We start from the raw sequence: 18,090 nt of genomic DNA, 5'->3' as shown, positions 1-18,090 counted from the left end.
CTATAGCGCGACTTTTTTAATAATTTAAATTCTACTTCAGTATATATTTCAATTCGCAATGAATTAAATGTAGTATATTTCGAATAGCTTTTAATAATTAATTTAATATGTAATTAATATTAATAGAGATTATTAGGGACAAAATAGAAAAATTATATATACTTTCTAATTTTCGAATTCTAATATTTTAAATAATAGTAATTATAGTTGATTAATATTTTAATAGGTATAAGTATTAAATATAACGCGGATTTATTAGGGATATATTGTAAATAAATATTTATTTTCAACATATACTAAACGAATTTATACAACGCCCTTATTTCTTTACGATTATATATTTCCTAACGCTTCCTAATTGCCTATACCTAATTAATTATTAAAATAATATTAGTCGAAGATAATTATTTTGGATTAAATTAAAGTAATATAGAAAGTAGCTTGGGAATAATGAATTAGGGATAAATCAAGGATAGGTCCGGATTTAATAATTTACTTAATTAATAGGACCTTATTGTATCGGAGGCGGATTTTAAATAAAAGGTTCATAACCTCCTTATTAATTGCGGGGGTAGAACCTTATTAATAAGTTTATAAAATTCACAGGTCTAAATATTTATAGTATTTAATATTATTGTATTTAAAAGTAAAACGACGGTATATAGTATTATTTAAGTAACTCGACGAAATATTCTTAGTAAATATTTTCCATTGGATATAGTATTGGATTTATAATATCGTAGATTAATTAGTAGAATTATCTATAAAAATATTTATTTAATAATAACTTCTTTATATATTTCTTACTATAAAGCTTCAATTTAGGCTTTATTCAAATTTTTAATATATAAGACGTAAGCTACGCTATCAACGGAAAATTCAAGGTATTTAAAAATCATTATAATATAATATATTATTTAAATAAAAGTAGAGTAATAATTAATATTATCGGATAAAATAAATATCATACCTATAAGTTCGACTTTTAAATAATTAATGTATTATATTATTAATTTATAAAAAATATAATTACAATCGGATAGTATTATATCTATCTACTTATTAGGAAATCGGTTAGTATCGATATATTAGGAGGGGTTGTATCCTTCAATTCTTCTAACTTATCGAATTCGGCCGCTATATTATTTATTTATTCTAAGTCAAATATTATTAATAGCTCAATAAAGATTATATTATTCTACTTAATGAAACTAAGTTTAGCAATAATAGCCAAAGTATCAGCATTGGGAATATTATTATTAGCCATTTTGTAAAAATAATTTAGGGATATATTAGAAATAATTTAAGGATATATTAGAAATAATTTACAGGCTATTCGTATATAACGAAGAGATATTGGTCGCGTTGAGTTTATAATTATTTTTGGATATACGATCGTTAATATTTAAGAAGAGTATTTAAAAACGCGAGTAATATTGTTTCTCTATAGAAAATTTCGAGCAAGCGATTCATTATTTCTCTATGGGGAAAGAAAATATTAAGGGGGCGAGGGTCGGATGAGAGATTTTTCATAGTATAGGGTCAGTCTTAGCGTATCTACTTAGGTTAGGAAGCTTTAGTAATGGGGTCGGGTCATGTGAGTACTCGTGTTCAAGGTGGTAGAAGTGGAGTAAAGAAGTGGTCGTTGTGCGTGAGTTCGAAGTGTATTCTCCACCTTAGCAGTGAAATAGCCTCCAAGGCCAATCAATTCCCCTGTTTCCTCCCCCTGCTAAGTATCACGCTAACAAACTTTCCAGTATTGGACTGTATTGACTTGGCACTAGCCCCTAAAGAGTCACTAAGTCGCCTGAAAAGGGAAACAGAGCGGCCGCCTAGAATGGTAGACAAGAGGTGGTCCGGAAGTAAGCATCCACGACATCAACAGATATTGTGTCTCTGGTAAGCATCCGTTTACGTGTCGGTGTCGATTTCAGCTCGTCAACATGGGCTCCTCTCAGCTTTGCTCTTCGCAAGATATATTTTTCCAGGTCCAAGCCGTCATCAAGTCCCAAAACCACGACCGGACGAGGTTACTGAGCCCCAAACTTGACTCCATTCTCTACAAATGGTCTGAGACACTCGCACTTCCTCACAGACTTTAACCAGGAAACGACAAAACAAATGCACCAAAGGTATCATTAACTCGCCATCAATCACGCATTAACAAACTTTTCTACAATCCCGCCTCTCAAGCCTTGGTCTCCTTCCCCTCATGACTCTCCGTCTCCTCAAGCGACATCTTCTTCCCACCGTGACTCTGCAGATCAAAAGGGTCAACCTTGGCCTTTGCAAACTTCCTCGCCGCAACCTTTTTCTCAAACAAGATATCCAACTCAGCATACGTCCTCCCCTTCGGCTCCGGCAGTCTAAAGAACACCCAAATCGCCGACAACAAGCAGCTGCCCGCCCAAAAGAACGCCGTCCTGGCGCCCCAGTTCCACGCCGTCGAGCTCAGCTGGTAATTCGTCATGACATTGACAAAGATGTTGCTAGCATTGTACGCCGCACGAGCAAGCACAATGGTCTTGGCCTTTAGACGGGTCGACGACAGCTCCGAAATGAGACAGTACGTCACAGGTCCAACGGCGAAGTCATAGACGAACGTGAAAGCGATGAGGACGCCACCGATGGCCCACACGGAGGCTTTGTTCCCGCCGAAGGAGAGACCACCGACGATGATGAGGAGACAGAACTGTGCGCAGACACCGCTGAAGTAGATCCGTCGCCGGCCGACGCGCGACATGAGGAACCAAGAGCCAGCGGTGCCGACCATTCCAAGGGCGTACTGGCCCATGGAGAGCGAAAACGAGTTGCTCGGGTCCATGCCCGCTTGCGTGAGGAAGTAAGAGAAGTAGCCCATGAGGTTCTGGCCGCCGAGCGTTTGCACAAGCCAGATGCCCACGACGATCTCCGTACGGCGGAGATCAATACCCCTGAAGCAGTCACGGAAGGTAACACCCTCCTTCAGCTGCTTCTCGAGCTCATTGGTATGCTCGATCATAGCCAGCGTCTCATCCACATTGAACCCAGGCTGGTTCCTTGACGTCAAACGGAGCAGCGACTGCTTAGCCTCCTCCCGCTTGTTATGTCTGACGTACCACCAAGGCGACTCGGGCGCAAAGACGAGGCCGGCCAGGATGGGAATCGGCCACACCCACTGCACTCCAAAGGGGATACGGTACGCCCACTGATCGGTCCGGCCCACGGAGCCCTTGTTGACGGCGGCGGCGAAGAACTGGCCAATTACCCAGCACATGTTGATGAAGGTGGTCAGGTACGGGCGAAGCACCAGCGGCGCAACCTCGGAGGCGTAGGCGGGTGTAACGCTCTGGAAGGCACCCCAGGGAATACCTGTTTTGGTTCGGACAGAGTTAGCATACAACTTCAACCTTCCAGTTTATGTAAGTCTACCTTAGTGACCCTTGAGAAGAAACAGTATATGCACAGTCAAACAAGAAACGGCATAACTCACCACAAAGAACCTCCCCCACCACCAAAACCTTCACATCCGGCGCAAAAAACAACACAAAAACAAACCCAATCATCAACACCAGACTCGCAATCGTCGTCTTCTTATACCCAATCCGATCAGCTGCCCAACCCGCAAAGATCAGTCCAAAGATCTCTCCCGCTCTTGCTCCGTTGGATAAACCCGACTGCCAAGCGGCTGACACAGCGTACTTGCCCGTGGCCGGGTTTGTGAGCTCCCCAAACTTCTTGTTGAAGACAGGCGAGGCGTACAGACTCCCCAAGAGGGCGAGGTCGTAGCCTTCCATGATCAGGGTCGAGGAGAGCAGGACGGACCAGCCGATGGCTTTTGGGTAGAGATGGATGGCGCGGAGGAGCGTCATTTCGTGCTCGGTGTCGGCGGCGTGTTTGGCTTCGACGAGGACGACGTCGTCTTGGGCTTGGGGTATGGTGGTGGTGGTGGTGGTGGTGGTGGTGCCTGCCTCTGTGGCCTTTTCAGGCGAGGGCACGGAGGCAAGGGGCTTTTGGTCCGCCATTGTGGTGGGAGGGTGTGAGGTGGTCAGACCTCAGACACCGATTGATGAAGAAGATGATCAGGAGGAAGAGAGGAGGAGAGAAGATCTAACTCTTAGAAGAGCTTAAGGAAGGAAAAGGAAAGGACGGAAAGCATGGCAAGAAAGGTGACGGAAATCCTGCGCCTTTATGTGTTCGACCGCAGCCATGAGCCATCGTGGTGCCAGCATCAAGGGTGACCAAGGGCCGGGGAGGAAGATTCCCAAAACGGGTCAAATAGACGGTGTTAGTGGTCTGCCTGCCGGTAGGTGGATCGTCGTCGACATTGCCATTGTAATTGCCATTGCCCAGAGAATCCAGGCCAGCCCGCGTTGCCAAGAAAGAAAAAAAAGCCAGCCTCCGCTCTCCGCGTGTGGCAACCATGGTTGCTCTTGTACCCAAAACTGAACGGAAGAAGACTGACGATAAGCCAAAAGATCAATAGCTTCACTCAAGTCTTGCCGTTACCATCTAGGGTGACGTCACATCACACACATCATCCCGTCGAAAAGGGAATATTCTGCAGCTCAGACGGTTGGTCATATGATATGATATTGGGAGTTTGACAGACACTGGATTCTTGCGAGTTTCCGGTGTTTGTATCATCTCCAGGAGTAGTAGGAAGAAGGACTTCCCACGAAGACTAGCAAAAACCGTTGACCGACTGCAGTGTCGGAGCAAACCCCAGACCTTATCCCCAGATCTTACCCCCCCAAGAACTCCGCTCAAGGTTGCACTCACCTCCATTCCCCCGGACCCCACGTTTAATCGCCCAGGTCACAAATCCGGGGTAAGGGGGATCATCTCTTCCGTCCTTGTTGCTCGTGTTTTTCCCCGTCTACCCCGGCACATGGCACATGGCGATTTCGAGACGAGCCAGAGTGCTGGGCCTGGTGAGTGTATGAATGACTGTGCAAGAATTTCCTGAAAAACCAATAAAGTCGAGGGAAGAAGTCAAGCCGGTGACGTCTGTGGAGATGTCAGAATGGATGAGGTTGCATTTGAGGCAGGGGTGTCGGAGTTGCTGTCCCTTTGTGCGTGTTGAGGGACAAGCTTGGGATTAAGAGGGGGTTGAACCAATTGGAACACTTTCTGCTACCAGTGGTGACGTTGAGATACTTGGTGAGTATCATCATTTTACCTCCGTGGATTAGCGTTTAATAGGTGTTAATTTGTTAGTGTCACAGTATCTCCAAGCTCACAGAAAGATGGACAAAGAGGATCTGGAAGACGACAAGGGAATCGGAGAGTGAAAGACGCTGATCAAGGACAGTGGCAATTACAGTCCCAACCACCAACACCAGAGGAACATCATTCAACCAGGCGAAGAGATGGACCGAGGCGATATCTTCAAAGCACCAGAGCTCCGACTCCGACACGGACACTCCGGCTTTCCTAGCCGGTGGAATCTCGGCTAGTCGCAAGTCTGCTTGGGTTTCGCCGATAAGCATTTGTTTACTCCTGGCTTCAGATCCCTGATGCTCTCCGTGGATAAGTAGTGTAGGATCGTACCCCTCTCTCCTCACAATGTTGTGTGAAGATCAGTTCAGAAACTTTTCCCTCTTCAACTTTGTGTCCTCGTCTGTACTCAAGTCATTCAGGTCAGCTTATTCTCTACGACCGTCATCCCCAGGCTGATTCAAGTCACTCAACCATGGGTTCCCTCAACGACACCTCCCTCTGCCTGGGCAAGACACCCTGGTGGAAAGAAGCCGTATTCTACCAAGTCTATCCAGCCAGCTTCAAAGACACCAACAATGACGGCTGGGGCGACATCCCCGGCCTCATCGCCAAAATCGACTACCTCCACTCACTCGGCGTCGACTGCGTCTGGCTCTCTCCCATGTTCGAGTCCCCCCAGAAGGACATGGGCTACGACATCTCCGACTACCAAGCCGTCTACTCGCGCTACGGCACCCTCTCCGACATCGACGACCTCATCTCCGCCTGCCACGCCCGCGGCATGAAGCTGATCCTCGACCTGGTCATCAACCACACCTCCGACCAACACCCGTGGTTCCAAGAATCCCGCTCCTCCAAAACCAACAACCCAAAACGCGACTGGTACATGTGGAAGTCGGCCCGCTACGAAGACCCGAACACGGGGAACCGCCGCATGCCGCCCACCAACTGGCGCAGCTACTTCGCGGGCCCGACCTGGACCTGGGACGAGCTGACCCAAGAATACTACCTGCACCTGTACGACACCTCGCAACCCGACCTTAACTGGGAAAACCCAGACTGCCGCAAGGCCATCTACGACGAGGCCATGCGCTTCTGGCTCGACCGCGGCGTCGACGGCTTCCGCATCGACACCGTCAACAAGTACTCCAAGCGCGTCGACTTCCCCGACGCCCCCGTCACCTTGCCGGGCGAGACGGACCAGCCCGCCGCGGAGATGTGGTGCAACGGCCCGCGCATCCACGAGTTCATCCGCGAGATGAACCAGCAGGTTTTGGCACCGTACAACGCCGTGTCCGTGGGCGAGTTGTCCAACACCCCGCTGCCCCGGGAACAGGTCCTGCCGTATGTCTCTGCCAAGGCCAAGGAGCTGGATATGGTGTTTGAGTTTAGCACCATCCGCTTGGGCACGGGCGGGCCGTTTCATGGCAAGTATTTGTATCGAGAGTTCCCGCTGTCGGAGCTGAAGAGCTACGTGGCGACGTGGCAGCAGTGGCTGGAGGGAACGGATGGGTGGCACACGGTGTTTTGCGAGAACCACGATAATGGCAGGGCGGTGTCGCGGTTTGGAGACGATAGTTCGACTGTGGAGGCGTGGGAGGCGAGCGCGAAGACTATTGCGTTGTGGCAGGCGACGTTGACGGGGACGATTTTTCTGTATCAGGGGCAGGAGATTGGGATGGTGAATATGCCGGAGGAGTGGCCGATTGAGCGGGAGTATAAGGATGTTGAGAGCTTGAACTTTTACAAGGAGGCGAGGGCGTCGGGGGATGCGGAGAGGATAAGGAAGACGGAGGAGGGTCTGAGGATCCTGGCGAGGGATCACTCGAGGATACCGATGCAGTGGGATGCGTCGCCTAATGCGGGCTTTACGTCTGCGGGAGTGACGCCGTGGATGAGAGTGCATGATGGGTACAAGGATCTGAATGTGGAGAGACAAGAGAAGGACGAAGAGTCGATTCTGGGTTTCTACAAGAAGATTTTGAAGTTGAGGAAGGAATACAGCGGGTTGTTTGTGCATGGAGCGTTTAGGTCTGTACTTCAAGAGGATGAGACGCTGTTTGTCTATGTCAAGGACGACCAAGGTTTCGAAGAGGGTGATGTTGTCCAGGCAGATAAGAGGAGGAAGGCACTAGTGGTTATGAACTTCTCTGGGCAGCCAACCAGCCTTCTGGAGCATAACCTCGATGTGGCAGCAACATTGGGCTGCAAACACGGGGAGGAGCGATTGTTGGTGACTACGTTGAAGAAGAAGGACATGTCTAGTATGGAAACTGGCACATTGAAGCCCTGGGAAGGCAGAGTGTACCTCAACTTCTAATGGCGAATGAAGCACCGGGTTGAACACCTCTGGAGTAAGAGGTACTATCAAAGAAATCAGGCCCTGTGCCGAGATGCTGGTGATGATGTGGTGCAATATCACGAGTGGTCGCAAAGCCAAACTGCCTTACACATACCGAGTACCATAACACACGCTCTATTATCATTGTCGACGCACCACTTAATTTTGAATATGTCTTTCATCTATCCAGTCTATGCCAGATGCTCTTTACTCCAGTCACTCGACATTCATGCGATCAAGAGTTTGAAATGGAGTACTGTCTACTACGAACCGGGGAGCTGAGTTCGTGATTCGTCGGAGGAACACTGTCAATCACAACACAGGACTCGTGTCCATGAGCAGGGCAGTTTCACTGAGCAAAATTATTCTGGTTGTAGTTAGATGATCGATTGATTAACTACCTACCTTAGGAGTCCCTTCTCTTGAGTTGGAAAGAATCGCTGGCTATCTAGCTGACTGCCCTGTGCTGTGTCTGGCCCAAGTATGCACTGGCCCAGTCAGTCAAAGATGTCGTAACATCTAGAAGTTAGAAAGGCCTTGAGTGGTTCTACTCAAACAACCAGTATTGTACACTACATGTTCCAGTCTATTCCTTGTGACCACCATGTCCATCCCCCTAAAGTCGAATTTCCTTACTCCTCAGGGCTCGAGTTGCCTGTCTGACCAGTGCCCTCAGTAGTCGCCTCCACCGGCCGATACAAGGCACAATAGCTGAACCTGTCAGTCTGAAAAATGACCTCTCCATGTCCCTGCACCCAACGACCCATGACATGTCTAGGTCCATAACCCCAATGGTCGCGAGGGATCTTGCTAATGCCACGAGCCTGCCACTCCGGCTGCTCCAGCCGCTCGTCCCAATCAGGGTAATCGCCCATGCCCTCCATATCCGACAAAGAAAGGCCGCTCGCTGTTAAGGAACTGCTCACTGGGGGTCCAGTCGCGCTCTGTGACAGGCTCCTCAGGGTCGGGGATCTCACAAGCCTTCTTGCAGTCGACGAACTCGACTCCGCGCGTCCAGTTTCGGGTCTTCAACATGTAATGCAGTTCCTTAGGCCAGCGGCCCCAAGTCGGCTTGGTTATCCAGTGGCCGTTAGCGTCTTGCCCTGCGGAGAGGTAGACGGCAGTGACGGCGAGCTTCTAGGATAGACCGCGTAGTTGGTTTAGCCCGCCGCCGGGTAGATGCGCAGGAACGGTGGACCTGGGGACGTCGTAGTCCATCCATCTACTGCGGCTCAATTTCGTTGTACTTGTTCTTGAGCTACCGGTACGGGTGAGGTCGTGATTTGTCTGAGGAACATTCTCAATCAACCCAGGACTCGTGTTAACAAGCAGTGTCACTAAGCAGGTTCTTCTGCGTGTAGTTAGATGATTGATTGTTTAATTAGGAGTTCCTTCTCTATAGTAAAGAAAAAGGAATCGCTGACTACCTATTTAGCTGACTGCCCTGTGCTGTGTCTGGGTCGGCTCAGCCAAATACGGCTGAGCGCGGCCCAAGTATGCACTGGCCCAGTCAGCCAAGGACCTCCTATTCTTAGCTTACTACCTGGCATCTTGGAAACCTTATCTCCATCATTAAGAAGCCCAAAAGGCCCTGGAGTGTCCAATCTAAGCAACCAGTCTCGTACAGTACACGTTCTGTCCATTCTCAAGACCCCTACATCCAACCCTCTTCAAGCTCAACTCCCTTAACGTCCAACTCCCCTAAGGATTGCCTCGCTTCTTTCGGCGTATACCTTGCAGTATAGCTGAACTTGGCCGTCTTGAGGATGACAGTGCCAAATCCCGGCACCCAGCGACCCAGGGCATGATGATCGCTCCAGTGGTTACGGGGGATCTTAGTGATACCTCGAGCCCTCCAGTACGGCTGCTCAAGCAGCTCGTCCCAGTCGGGATAATATCCCATTCCCTCCAGCTCAAACCTGGAACGAAGGCCGTTGAAGGATGGCTTAGGCACCCAGTCTCCCTCCAGCTCCGAGCATCCCTTCTTCCAGTCGACAAAGTCCACGCCTTTGGTCCAGCCGCGAGCCTTGAGCATGAAATCCAATTCTATGGGCCAGCGGCCCCAAGTGGGCTTTGTGGTCCAGTCATTGTTGTCTGCCTTGAGGTAGACGGATGTTACGGCGTGCTTCCATGACAGGCCGGAGAATTGCCTGAGCCCACCACCGTCCAGATGCGCAGAAAGGGTTGAGCAGTGGGCGTCGTATCCAGGCCAATACGGCTCTGCTTCGTCGTACTTATGCTGCAAGAAGCGGTATCGAGTTAGATCATGGATACATTGGCCGCAAACGGGGTCGACGACCTTGTCGAGGCGGCCGCCTGTGACCCGACAGTTCCAGCCGTTGGGGTCCTGGATGTTAGGGTATTGAGCTCTGAGGCGCATTACTGGGTAGAACCCGGGTTGAGGGATGGTTTGAATGTCATAGACCAAGGGTCTAGCCGGGAGGATGACCGTCGAACCGCCGGACTCTTGTTGGATTAGGTCAGAATAGTTCGGGAACCTTCTCACACGGTGGTTGTTGTAGGCGGGGGTGAGTTTTTGGCGGTAGCCCTCAATAATCACGTCGGCCTCCTCGTTGGTGGTAACATGCTCTTCGTCCGGCACGCCTTGCTTATCGTCCGGTTTGCCCTGTTTGTCGTCTCCCCGGTCATGTTCATCGTCCGGTGCGTCTTGTTCATCGTCCAGTGCGTCTTGTTCATCGTCCGTATTCTCCTCGTTGTCTTCGGCCGTATCGTTATCGTTGACAGTAGCGCGGGTATCCCTAAGGACCTCTAGAAACGTTCTCGGAAGCGCCAGGAGATTGGCTAGACGGTCTTTGGGCTTGTTGGTGGGAATCATAACTGGCCGGATCTCGCAGCAGCATCCCGAGTGATGCAAATCCGTTTTGCAGATGGGGCAAGCGAACTCGCGGTACGGCTTTGACTGGCCGTATCTGTAGCACTCCGACAGATCCATAGTCGTGAGCTTGAGATTGTCTGTGTGAGACAGGACAAGAAAGTGTTAGTTACAAGTCCACCCCGTGCTAGCAATCATGCAACTTGGGAAAATTGTTCAAAAAAGAGAGAGAAACAACAGACTTACCTTGAATACCATTGACTGGGATAGGGTTTGTCGGGCCGATGTAGCACTTCACCGGCTCTTTAAGCGAACGCACCCAAACCTTCCAACACATGACGCAGAAAAAATGGCCACAGGGAATGAAGCATCCCGCGCGGGTTTCGGCTGCGGGGCCGACGGGAGGAATCCCTTTAATATCCAGTTCATCGAGGCAGACATAGCATCTGGCGAATGGAACAGCTGCATTGGCAATGGGAGCGCCGGCCTTCTTCAACGGGGCTGTCGAGGCATGGACGTGGTCTTTGATCTCATGCCATAATGAGACCTCGTGACGTTTGGTGGTGTTCTTGTTGTTGACCTCTTGCGAAGACATAGTGTTATTGTTGTGAGGTTAGAAGATAGAAGGAAGATGATCGAGTCGATGATCGCGTTGTGGCGGCGTAGCTAAATAATAGCTAGCCTGCGACAAGTGATCGAGGTTGAGGGGTTGTCAAGTTGACCGAAAATTTGAGGTCGATGTTCGATGGAGGAGGAAGGAGGAATTGGGAGGGAGTCTGTGGGCAGAAAAGATATTTATAACGGTTCGATCCACCCTGAATTTGGGGCCCTTCACCGAAAAGCTTGGACGTGACAGCCTCAGGTTCGGCCTCAGTCCCCACTGGCAGCGTACAGTGAATAGCCGCTTCGCCACAGAATAGGCGAATGGACGCCAAGCTATATGCGAGTGAAGGGGCTTGAACGTCGACGAAACCTTGAGCTAGTGCAAGCCTAGGGTTGGCACATTCACCAGAGGTACTTCGCGATATCAACCAGAGAGAGATGTTTATGACTCCAAGCTGCCACTCACGCAGAAAGATTTAGATCGTAGGAGCGAGCTCAAAGGCCAGGAGCTGTAGCATAAAAAACGATTGTATATACGTCCGCTTAGCTAGGCGAGGCGCGAGTTAAACCAGTGAGGAGGAAGAGGTATACGCTGCGGTGGTTTGGAAACGACGATACGGTAACGGATTTTAGGGCAGTGGCCCGTCACTACAGCAACAACGCCTTCTTCGTGACAGTCGGATGAAAACGAGCCCAGCACTGTCCAAAGGTTCTGGAGAGCCAAGGCTCACTGGACCGTGGACAACCAGACCTGGAGACGTTGAGCTGAAGAAGAGAAAATTCCCAACATGTCAGGGTAGGTGAACGGAGGACGGGTTTTTATCCCCACGACCACTCAGTGCTTAAACCTGGAACCTGTATTTGACAGCCAAACGACTTCAACAGTCACACCAATCATACAGTCATACTTGGAACTTCCTAGGAACCTGAAGCATGAGAGTTTGTCCTAGTGATAAGTCTGTGACTCTGAAGGGACACTCGCAGTTTGTGCAAGTTTGAGCATCGACAGCGGGCTGAAAGTAGTGACACTGAAATGCGGATATTCGAAAACAGTAGAACAGGCATTCCCCTATTATCAAGAGTGTCAGAACCGGCGCTACCGTTGTCTCTATTGGTTGTACGGACCAGGATCAAGTAGAAAGTGTCCGTTTTACAGATAAGCCGACGCCAGAACACATTTGTGACTGAAATGTTTTAACTTTTCCAATCATTCCGAACTCACAATGGAAAAGAAAAAGAAGGGCGTCTCCAATCGCGCTTGTGGCCCCATATACGCATCTTTCCATTCTCCCTGCTCTACGCATCTCTACACGTACCCAACGGCGTAAATCATCCACCGCTTTTTTATCTTGAAGATCAATCTCTTGAGCCACTAGGATCTCAATCATCAGGGAGGTGATTCCTGTTAAGAAGTGTCTTTTGCAACCATCTCCTCACGCCTCACCAAAGCGGGCACAACCTTGCGTAGAGGTCAGCGTAGGTAGTCAGCCAACTGAACCAAGCAACACCCTAGAGGTACTCAGTACAAGGGCAATCAGCTTGCTAACAGTTCCCTTCTTCGCAAATGTTCTTCGCAAATGCTTGAATTAACGACAAGTCCCTGATTCAGGACAACGTTGTCCTTGTACAAGTACATTTGTGTGTGCCGGTGCGGCACTACGGCAGAGGATGCCGTTCCCTCTGGAGGAAAAAGTAGAGATCCCGGACCGGCTCCTAGGCACTGCCGGGGTACCGGGCTTTTGGGGCAGATCGGAACGGCTGGAATGCAAGGGAAGGTCTGGTGAAACCTTTGCTTAACGATGATGGAGGTAGGCAAGCGCAAAGATTATTTCCCCATGACTGTTTCGAGTTCGGGTTGTGAACCCGGAGGGGATGTTACGTGACATGGAGATACTGTCTATGTCTTGCTAGAGGTAGCGAATGGCAGGGAATGGGGAGGGAAACCAGGGAGATCGGCGTGGAAAAAATAAAAATAAGAAAAAGCGCAGAGCAGCAGTTCGGGACAACATCCACATGTACGAAACAGATCGCTTGACCATATAAAACAGTTCGTCACCGCGTGAAGCTGAAAGAAAGCAAGGCGAAGCATGGGCAATTGGGTTAATGGGATGCTTGTCCAGAAGAAGAATTCAGGAAGAGGAAATGCCCTTACTGGATGGGAATGACACCTGCAGAACCTTGGAGTATCCACAGAAGCTCATGATATAGCGATGTGAAGTGACTCGAGGAGGAAGGCACGAAGGGGAAGATGGGATGTCGTTGGAAAAAGGTGTAAAAGGTGGGGCACGAAGGCCCACCGTCACCTGTGATATTATGGGTAATAATCGATATGGGGTTCAACGTGGCTTGATTGTATGTATCCGTGTAAGACTAGCTCTGCAGACTCGAAGCTCTGGTATTTAAATAAATCCCGCATATCCCAGCCCAACTAGGCACGTATACGCCCAGTGGATCCCCTAGCTTCTAACACACCCCCTTAGATCTGGTGCATAAACTACGCTAGATCTACCTAAATATACCCTGAAATGCCCTGAAATCCTTCTAAAATTGGCTAGAAATAATGATATTCCTAAATTACTTCCTCGTTACGGTAGTTTTTAAGTTTCTATTCGTAAGAGTCTTATTTTATTATATTTGTAGTTATATTTGCCCATTCGTTATCCGAATCCTCTTTTATAGAGTCCTCTATACCTTTTAGGCGGCCTATAGCGATATTTCCGTTGCTAAGCTCTTATAGTTAAGTTTGTGGCCGTTGTAATTCTACGAGTTTTAATTATTTTATAGATTTTAAATATATTGCGGGAAGGAGGCTCTTTATAAGGTTATTTACGATTTATTTCTTAATAAGTATATAGATTACGTTTATTAACTTCTTTCTTTACGCTTACTTTAATTAATATTTATATATATTAATGTGTTTAAATTTAGTTATGAGTTGAACTGCCTCCTTTATAATAAATTATATTGTTTGCTTATTGTTATAGTTTATGGGTGTGGCTTCTTGATTTTCGAATTTTAGGGTAAGTTCGTTAAAGAGACAGCGAGTATAGATAGTTTCTTTAGTTCTTTAGTTGAGGGATAGTAGTTTGGCCTTTATAAATAAGGTTATAATTGTATTTTGTTTGTTGGCTCGTTAATCGATTGTAGCACTTAGGAGTTTAAGTATAAATATTTGTAAGCTCTTTCGATTAAGAGAATTGTTTATAAATAAAGAATTAGTTATAATATAGAAATTTTAGTAGTTTTTATTATTTAGTTGAAAGGTATAGTTTTAAGTTGTAAAAAGGTAGAATAGTATTTGATTTATAGTTATATAATGTATTAGATTGGGAATATTATATTTAGTCGCGATATAATAGTAATATAGAAAATCGCATTAATTTTAATTTAATACATATAAAATTTATATGGGGCTATATTATTTTAGTAAAGTAGGAGTTCCTTTTTGGCTATAGGCGTAGAATATAGTTTTTTAGTACGTTTAATCTTCTTTACGATTTTTTGGATATAGTTGCGTTGTAATAGTTAGAAATTTTTTTTTTTTTTGGTTTCGAATAATTTTGATATTTAGGAACTATTTTAGTAGTTCTTTACCTGTTAATTAATATTTCCTCTTTATAGCAGCTATTACCTTTTTAGTTATAGTAATTTCTTTATTCTTATATTTGGAAGTAATAATAATATTATTGACGTAGAAGAAGAAGAATATATTATTTTTGATTAGGATATTGGGTTTTATAGGGAGAGGGTTTATATTTATAGTTATAAGGGTCTTAGTGAATTCTTGGTATTAGAGGAGGGGAGATCTTTATAGATTATATAATATATATAGTAGTTAGCGTACTTAGTTTTTTTTTTAGTATATTTAGGGGGAGTTTTTATAAATATTATTTTATTAAGTATAGTATTAATAAAGGTATTCTTTATATTGTATTAGGTCAAGTTAAAGTTGAAATAGACGGTTAGAATTATTAGAATATAAAATGATTTAATTGTTAGAGTTGTTACGTATATTTTACGTACGCTATCCTTAGATTGTTAGTCCCTACGTATTATTAAATATATTTTATATTTAAAAAACCGGTTGTTTTAGTTGAATTTGTAAGTGTATATTTATATTGAATTGAGTATTTCGTTGTTTTTTACCTCTTTAATATTAATTTATTTTTAGAATTTTTTGTCCTTATATTTATTTAGGTGTTTCTTTTTTGTATTTTTGAAGGATTTTTTAAAGGAGTAAAAGTTGAAATTATTATAGTGTTTTAGAAGGGGTAGAAAGTTAGTTCGATAAAGGGTTTTTAATATACTTTTCATTTTATAGTAGTTAATAATCTCTTTTATTACTTTTTAATTTAGGGTTGTAGCCGGGATTGATATTAATATTCTTTTTTTCATTAATTTTAAGAAGGTGTAGTCTATAATTTTGTTTCTTTAGAAGTTTATAAATCGATTATTTTTTATAGATAGGAACGATGCGGTTTACTAAAGGTTTTGATTTATAGTTGGTTATAATTTTTTATTCAAATAAGAGAAGTTAATTATTAGAAATATAGTTAGGTTATTAGAAGGGGTAGGGAGATAGCCTTCTTTTTTATCCTTTGAATTTAAAATTGTATTTTAGAGATTGGATGGCGATTGTACGGGTAGTAATAGTAAGGGTTCTAGATTTTATAGTTGTATTTTTAGTATTTACGGGACTTTTAGAGATTTAGATTGTGTTTATATTTTTAAAATTTTTAATTCCTCCTTTTCTTTTAGTATATTTTCGGTTTCGGTAGGAAAGTTTTAGATAATAGGGCTAGGAATTCCATTATTTACGATAGGTATAGTTTCGATTTATAGGATATTTATTTATATGATATTTATTTGATAAAGCTTTTTTAATTGTATAGTTAACTCTTTAAGGGAAATATTAAAAGTATTATAAATTTCTTTAACGTTATTACGAGAAAAGACTTCGTTTTTATTGAATACGATGTTTTATATAATAATAATAAAATTAGTATAAGGATTATAGATTTTATAGATATTTATTAATTGGTATTTAATTAGATAATTGATTTAGGCGCGGTTGTTAAATTTTATTAATTTGTTTTATTCTTTTATAATTTTTATTATAAGAGTAATGGCTTTATAATTATATATTTTGAAGTGTATAATAGTAGGGGAGGGGTTTGATAGAGGAATAATATTGTTTTTAAATTGGTAGTACGTTTCGAATTAGTTTTAGAAAAAATTTTAATGATATTCCGCTTTAGGGGTTAGGTTGTATAAGTATGTAGCTGCTTTAGTGATTTCTATTTATAGTTTGTAAGGAAGATTTATATTTAATTGTATTACTATACTTTTAGTTTTTATTATATTTTTTAAGCGTTTTACGCCGCCGTTTTAAATTTGTGTATAAGGCGTTGAAGGTTCGATATTAGTTCTTTTAGTAGTAAATTAGGTAGTAATTTTTTTGCTATTAGTTATGTCGTTATTATATTCGATTATTTAAGATATAATTTAGTATTGAGTTTGTAATTTTGTATAGAGGGATTTTAAATATGTAATGATAGATTCGGCTTCTTTATTACTTAGGTAATATACTTAGACAAATTTAGATGATTAGTCTACGATTATTATTAAATTTAAATATTTTTAACCCTTTATTTATATTTTTTTGTAGGAGAAGAAGTCAATAATTAATTGTAATTTAGGGCCCTTTAGGTAATTATAAGTTTCTTTGCGTATTTAACGCTTTAATTTAGTTTTAGTATATAATTCGTAGTATATTATACTTAGTCCTTTAAATTGTATATTATATTTTTGCTTTATTAGTTTAATTAAAGTCTTAGGTCCTAAGTAGTTAAGTCGAAGATGCTAGCGGAGGGGTTTATTTTCTTAGGGCTTCCGCTTAATATAATTTATATATTATATAATAAAGGAAGATTTATTAGTATTGTTTTATAGAGAAATATATTTTAAAATAAATTATTTGTATTTAAAATAAATATAATAAATAAGAGAGTTTATAAGATAGGAGCGTAGGTAATTATTCTCATAATCTTAATAAATTTGTTCATTTTCGTATTATTTTAAGGAAATGAGGTTATAAACTATACTTAGTATTAAGATAATGTTAGGAAATTAAAACTCTTTATTTTTAGCGTTGTCCTAGATTATAATTATAATAATCCTATACCATTCGATAGGAATCCGCTTATTTTTAACCTATATATAATTATTAGTACTTAATAGGGTAAAGTCTTTAAACTAATTAACTTTATTAAAGATATGTATTATTGTATTTAAATTGAGGATTATAGAGTCTTTTAATGGGTATATAGCGTTGCATTTCGTTCTAGGTATTAAGAAATTGCTCTTATTTACCCGGTATTTATAAAGTTAATTATTTTAATCTTTATCGTTCCATTGCGTTCGTAGACGGTTAATAGCCTTTTTAAGTATTTTGTCCTTTTTTAAGTTAGTGAGCGCGCGTTTTTTAATAATAGGACTTTTAATTTAATTCTTATAGGTTAATTATAACTTAGTATAATAGTATTTATTTAGATTATAGCCCGGCTACTTATAGAGTTTGTATAGGGATTATTACGGTCGTTTATTCGTTAGTAAGGATAAGGAGGAAGTGCGTTTATTCTTATTAATATTTTTCCTAAATTTATTATTCTTTTTTAAAGCCTTTCTCCGTTTTTTTATTTCTTGGTTAAGGTTTTATTCGTTATTAGGAGCGTTTTCTTTAGTAGATTTATTATTTAATATAATTGCAAATAAATACCTTTAAGTAGGAGGGCGTAACCTTTTCCTTAGGTGGTACTCGTTGTTATTATTTTACGAAAGTCCTTAATTACAGTATAGAAAAAGATTTTGAAATTAAAGTTTCTTTTAATCTCCTTATTGTATTAGAATTAGTAATTATTTGTTTAGGCGGTATAAGGATTCGATTTCATAGTTAAATAGAATTTTAGAAATTATAAGTTTAGTTTATTTATTTTAATAATTCTTCTAGTAATATAGAATGTTATAGCCGCCTCTTAATAAAAGGTTTAATTGTATTAATTACGGTTAGTTTTGTTAGGGGGTTTAAAAATATTAAGAAGTTTAGTTTAGG

At 43.0% G+C, this 18,090-nt stretch overlaps 3 protein-coding genes across 3 annotated transcripts; 1 reads left to right on the top strand and 2 right to left on the bottom strand.

The window, feature by feature from the left end:
• Positions 1–2,145: 2,145 nt before the first annotated feature.
• B0H65DRAFT_289208 (uncharacterized protein) lies at positions 2,146–4,247 on the bottom strand. Its single transcript, XM_062822987.1, has 2 exons — positions 3,473–4,247; positions 2,146–3,351 (listed from the first exon to the last, which is right to left on the bottom strand). Exons 1-2 carry the CDS (start codon positions 4,002–4,004, stop codon positions 2,189–2,191), a joined length of 1,695 nt encoding a protein of 564 aa, XP_062678428.1. The 5' UTR covers positions 4,005–4,247; the 3' UTR covers positions 2,146–2,188.
• A 1,983-nt stretch (positions 4,248–6,230) lies between these two features.
• On the top strand, positions 6,231–7,617 carry B0H65DRAFT_475303 (glycoside hydrolase superfamily). Its single transcript, XM_062827299.1, has one exon. The coding sequence runs from the start codon at positions 6,290–6,292 to the stop codon at positions 7,520–7,522; it is 1,233 nt and encodes a 410-aa protein (XP_062678427.1). The 5' UTR covers positions 6,231–6,289; the 3' UTR covers positions 7,523–7,617.
• A 558-nt stretch (positions 7,618–8,175) lies between these two features.
• B0H65DRAFT_551809 (uncharacterized protein) lies at positions 8,176–10,971 on the bottom strand (the record flags this gene model as incomplete). The annotated part of the gene is made up of 4 exons (XM_062829845.1): positions 8,176–8,450; positions 8,521–8,680; positions 9,225–10,516; positions 10,623–10,971. 4 exons carry the CDS (start codon positions 10,969–10,971, stop codon positions 8,176–8,178), a joined length of 2,076 nt encoding a protein of 691 aa, XP_062678426.1.
• Between the last annotated feature and the right edge of the window lie 7,119 nt (positions 10,972–18,090).

This window comes from Neurospora tetraspora (assembly GCF_033439725.1).
Source record: "Neurospora tetraspora strain CBS 560.94 chromosome Unknown B0H65scaffold_7, whole genome shotgun sequence".
NCBI lineage: Eukaryota > Fungi > Ascomycota > Sordariomycetes > Sordariales > Sordariaceae > Neurospora > Neurospora tetraspora.
This window is presented reverse-complemented; position numbering and strand designations above follow the sequence as displayed.

What these genes read in the sequence shown, in the direction of transcription:
- B0H65DRAFT_289208 (XM_062822987.1), bottom strand. Translation starts at nt 4,004, where the DNA reads ATGGCGGACCAAAAGCCCCTTGCCTCCGTGCCCTCGCCTGAAAAGGCC. An exon ending in GGTGGGGGAGGTTCTTTGTG is followed by an intron (nt 3,352 to 3,472) that starts GTGAGTTATGCC and finishes GAACCAAAACAG; the next exon opens with GTATTCCCTGGGGTGCCTTC.
- B0H65DRAFT_475303 (XM_062827299.1), top strand. Translation starts at nt 6,290, where the DNA reads ATGCGCTTCTGGCTCGACCGCGGCGTCGACGGCTTCCGCATCGACACC.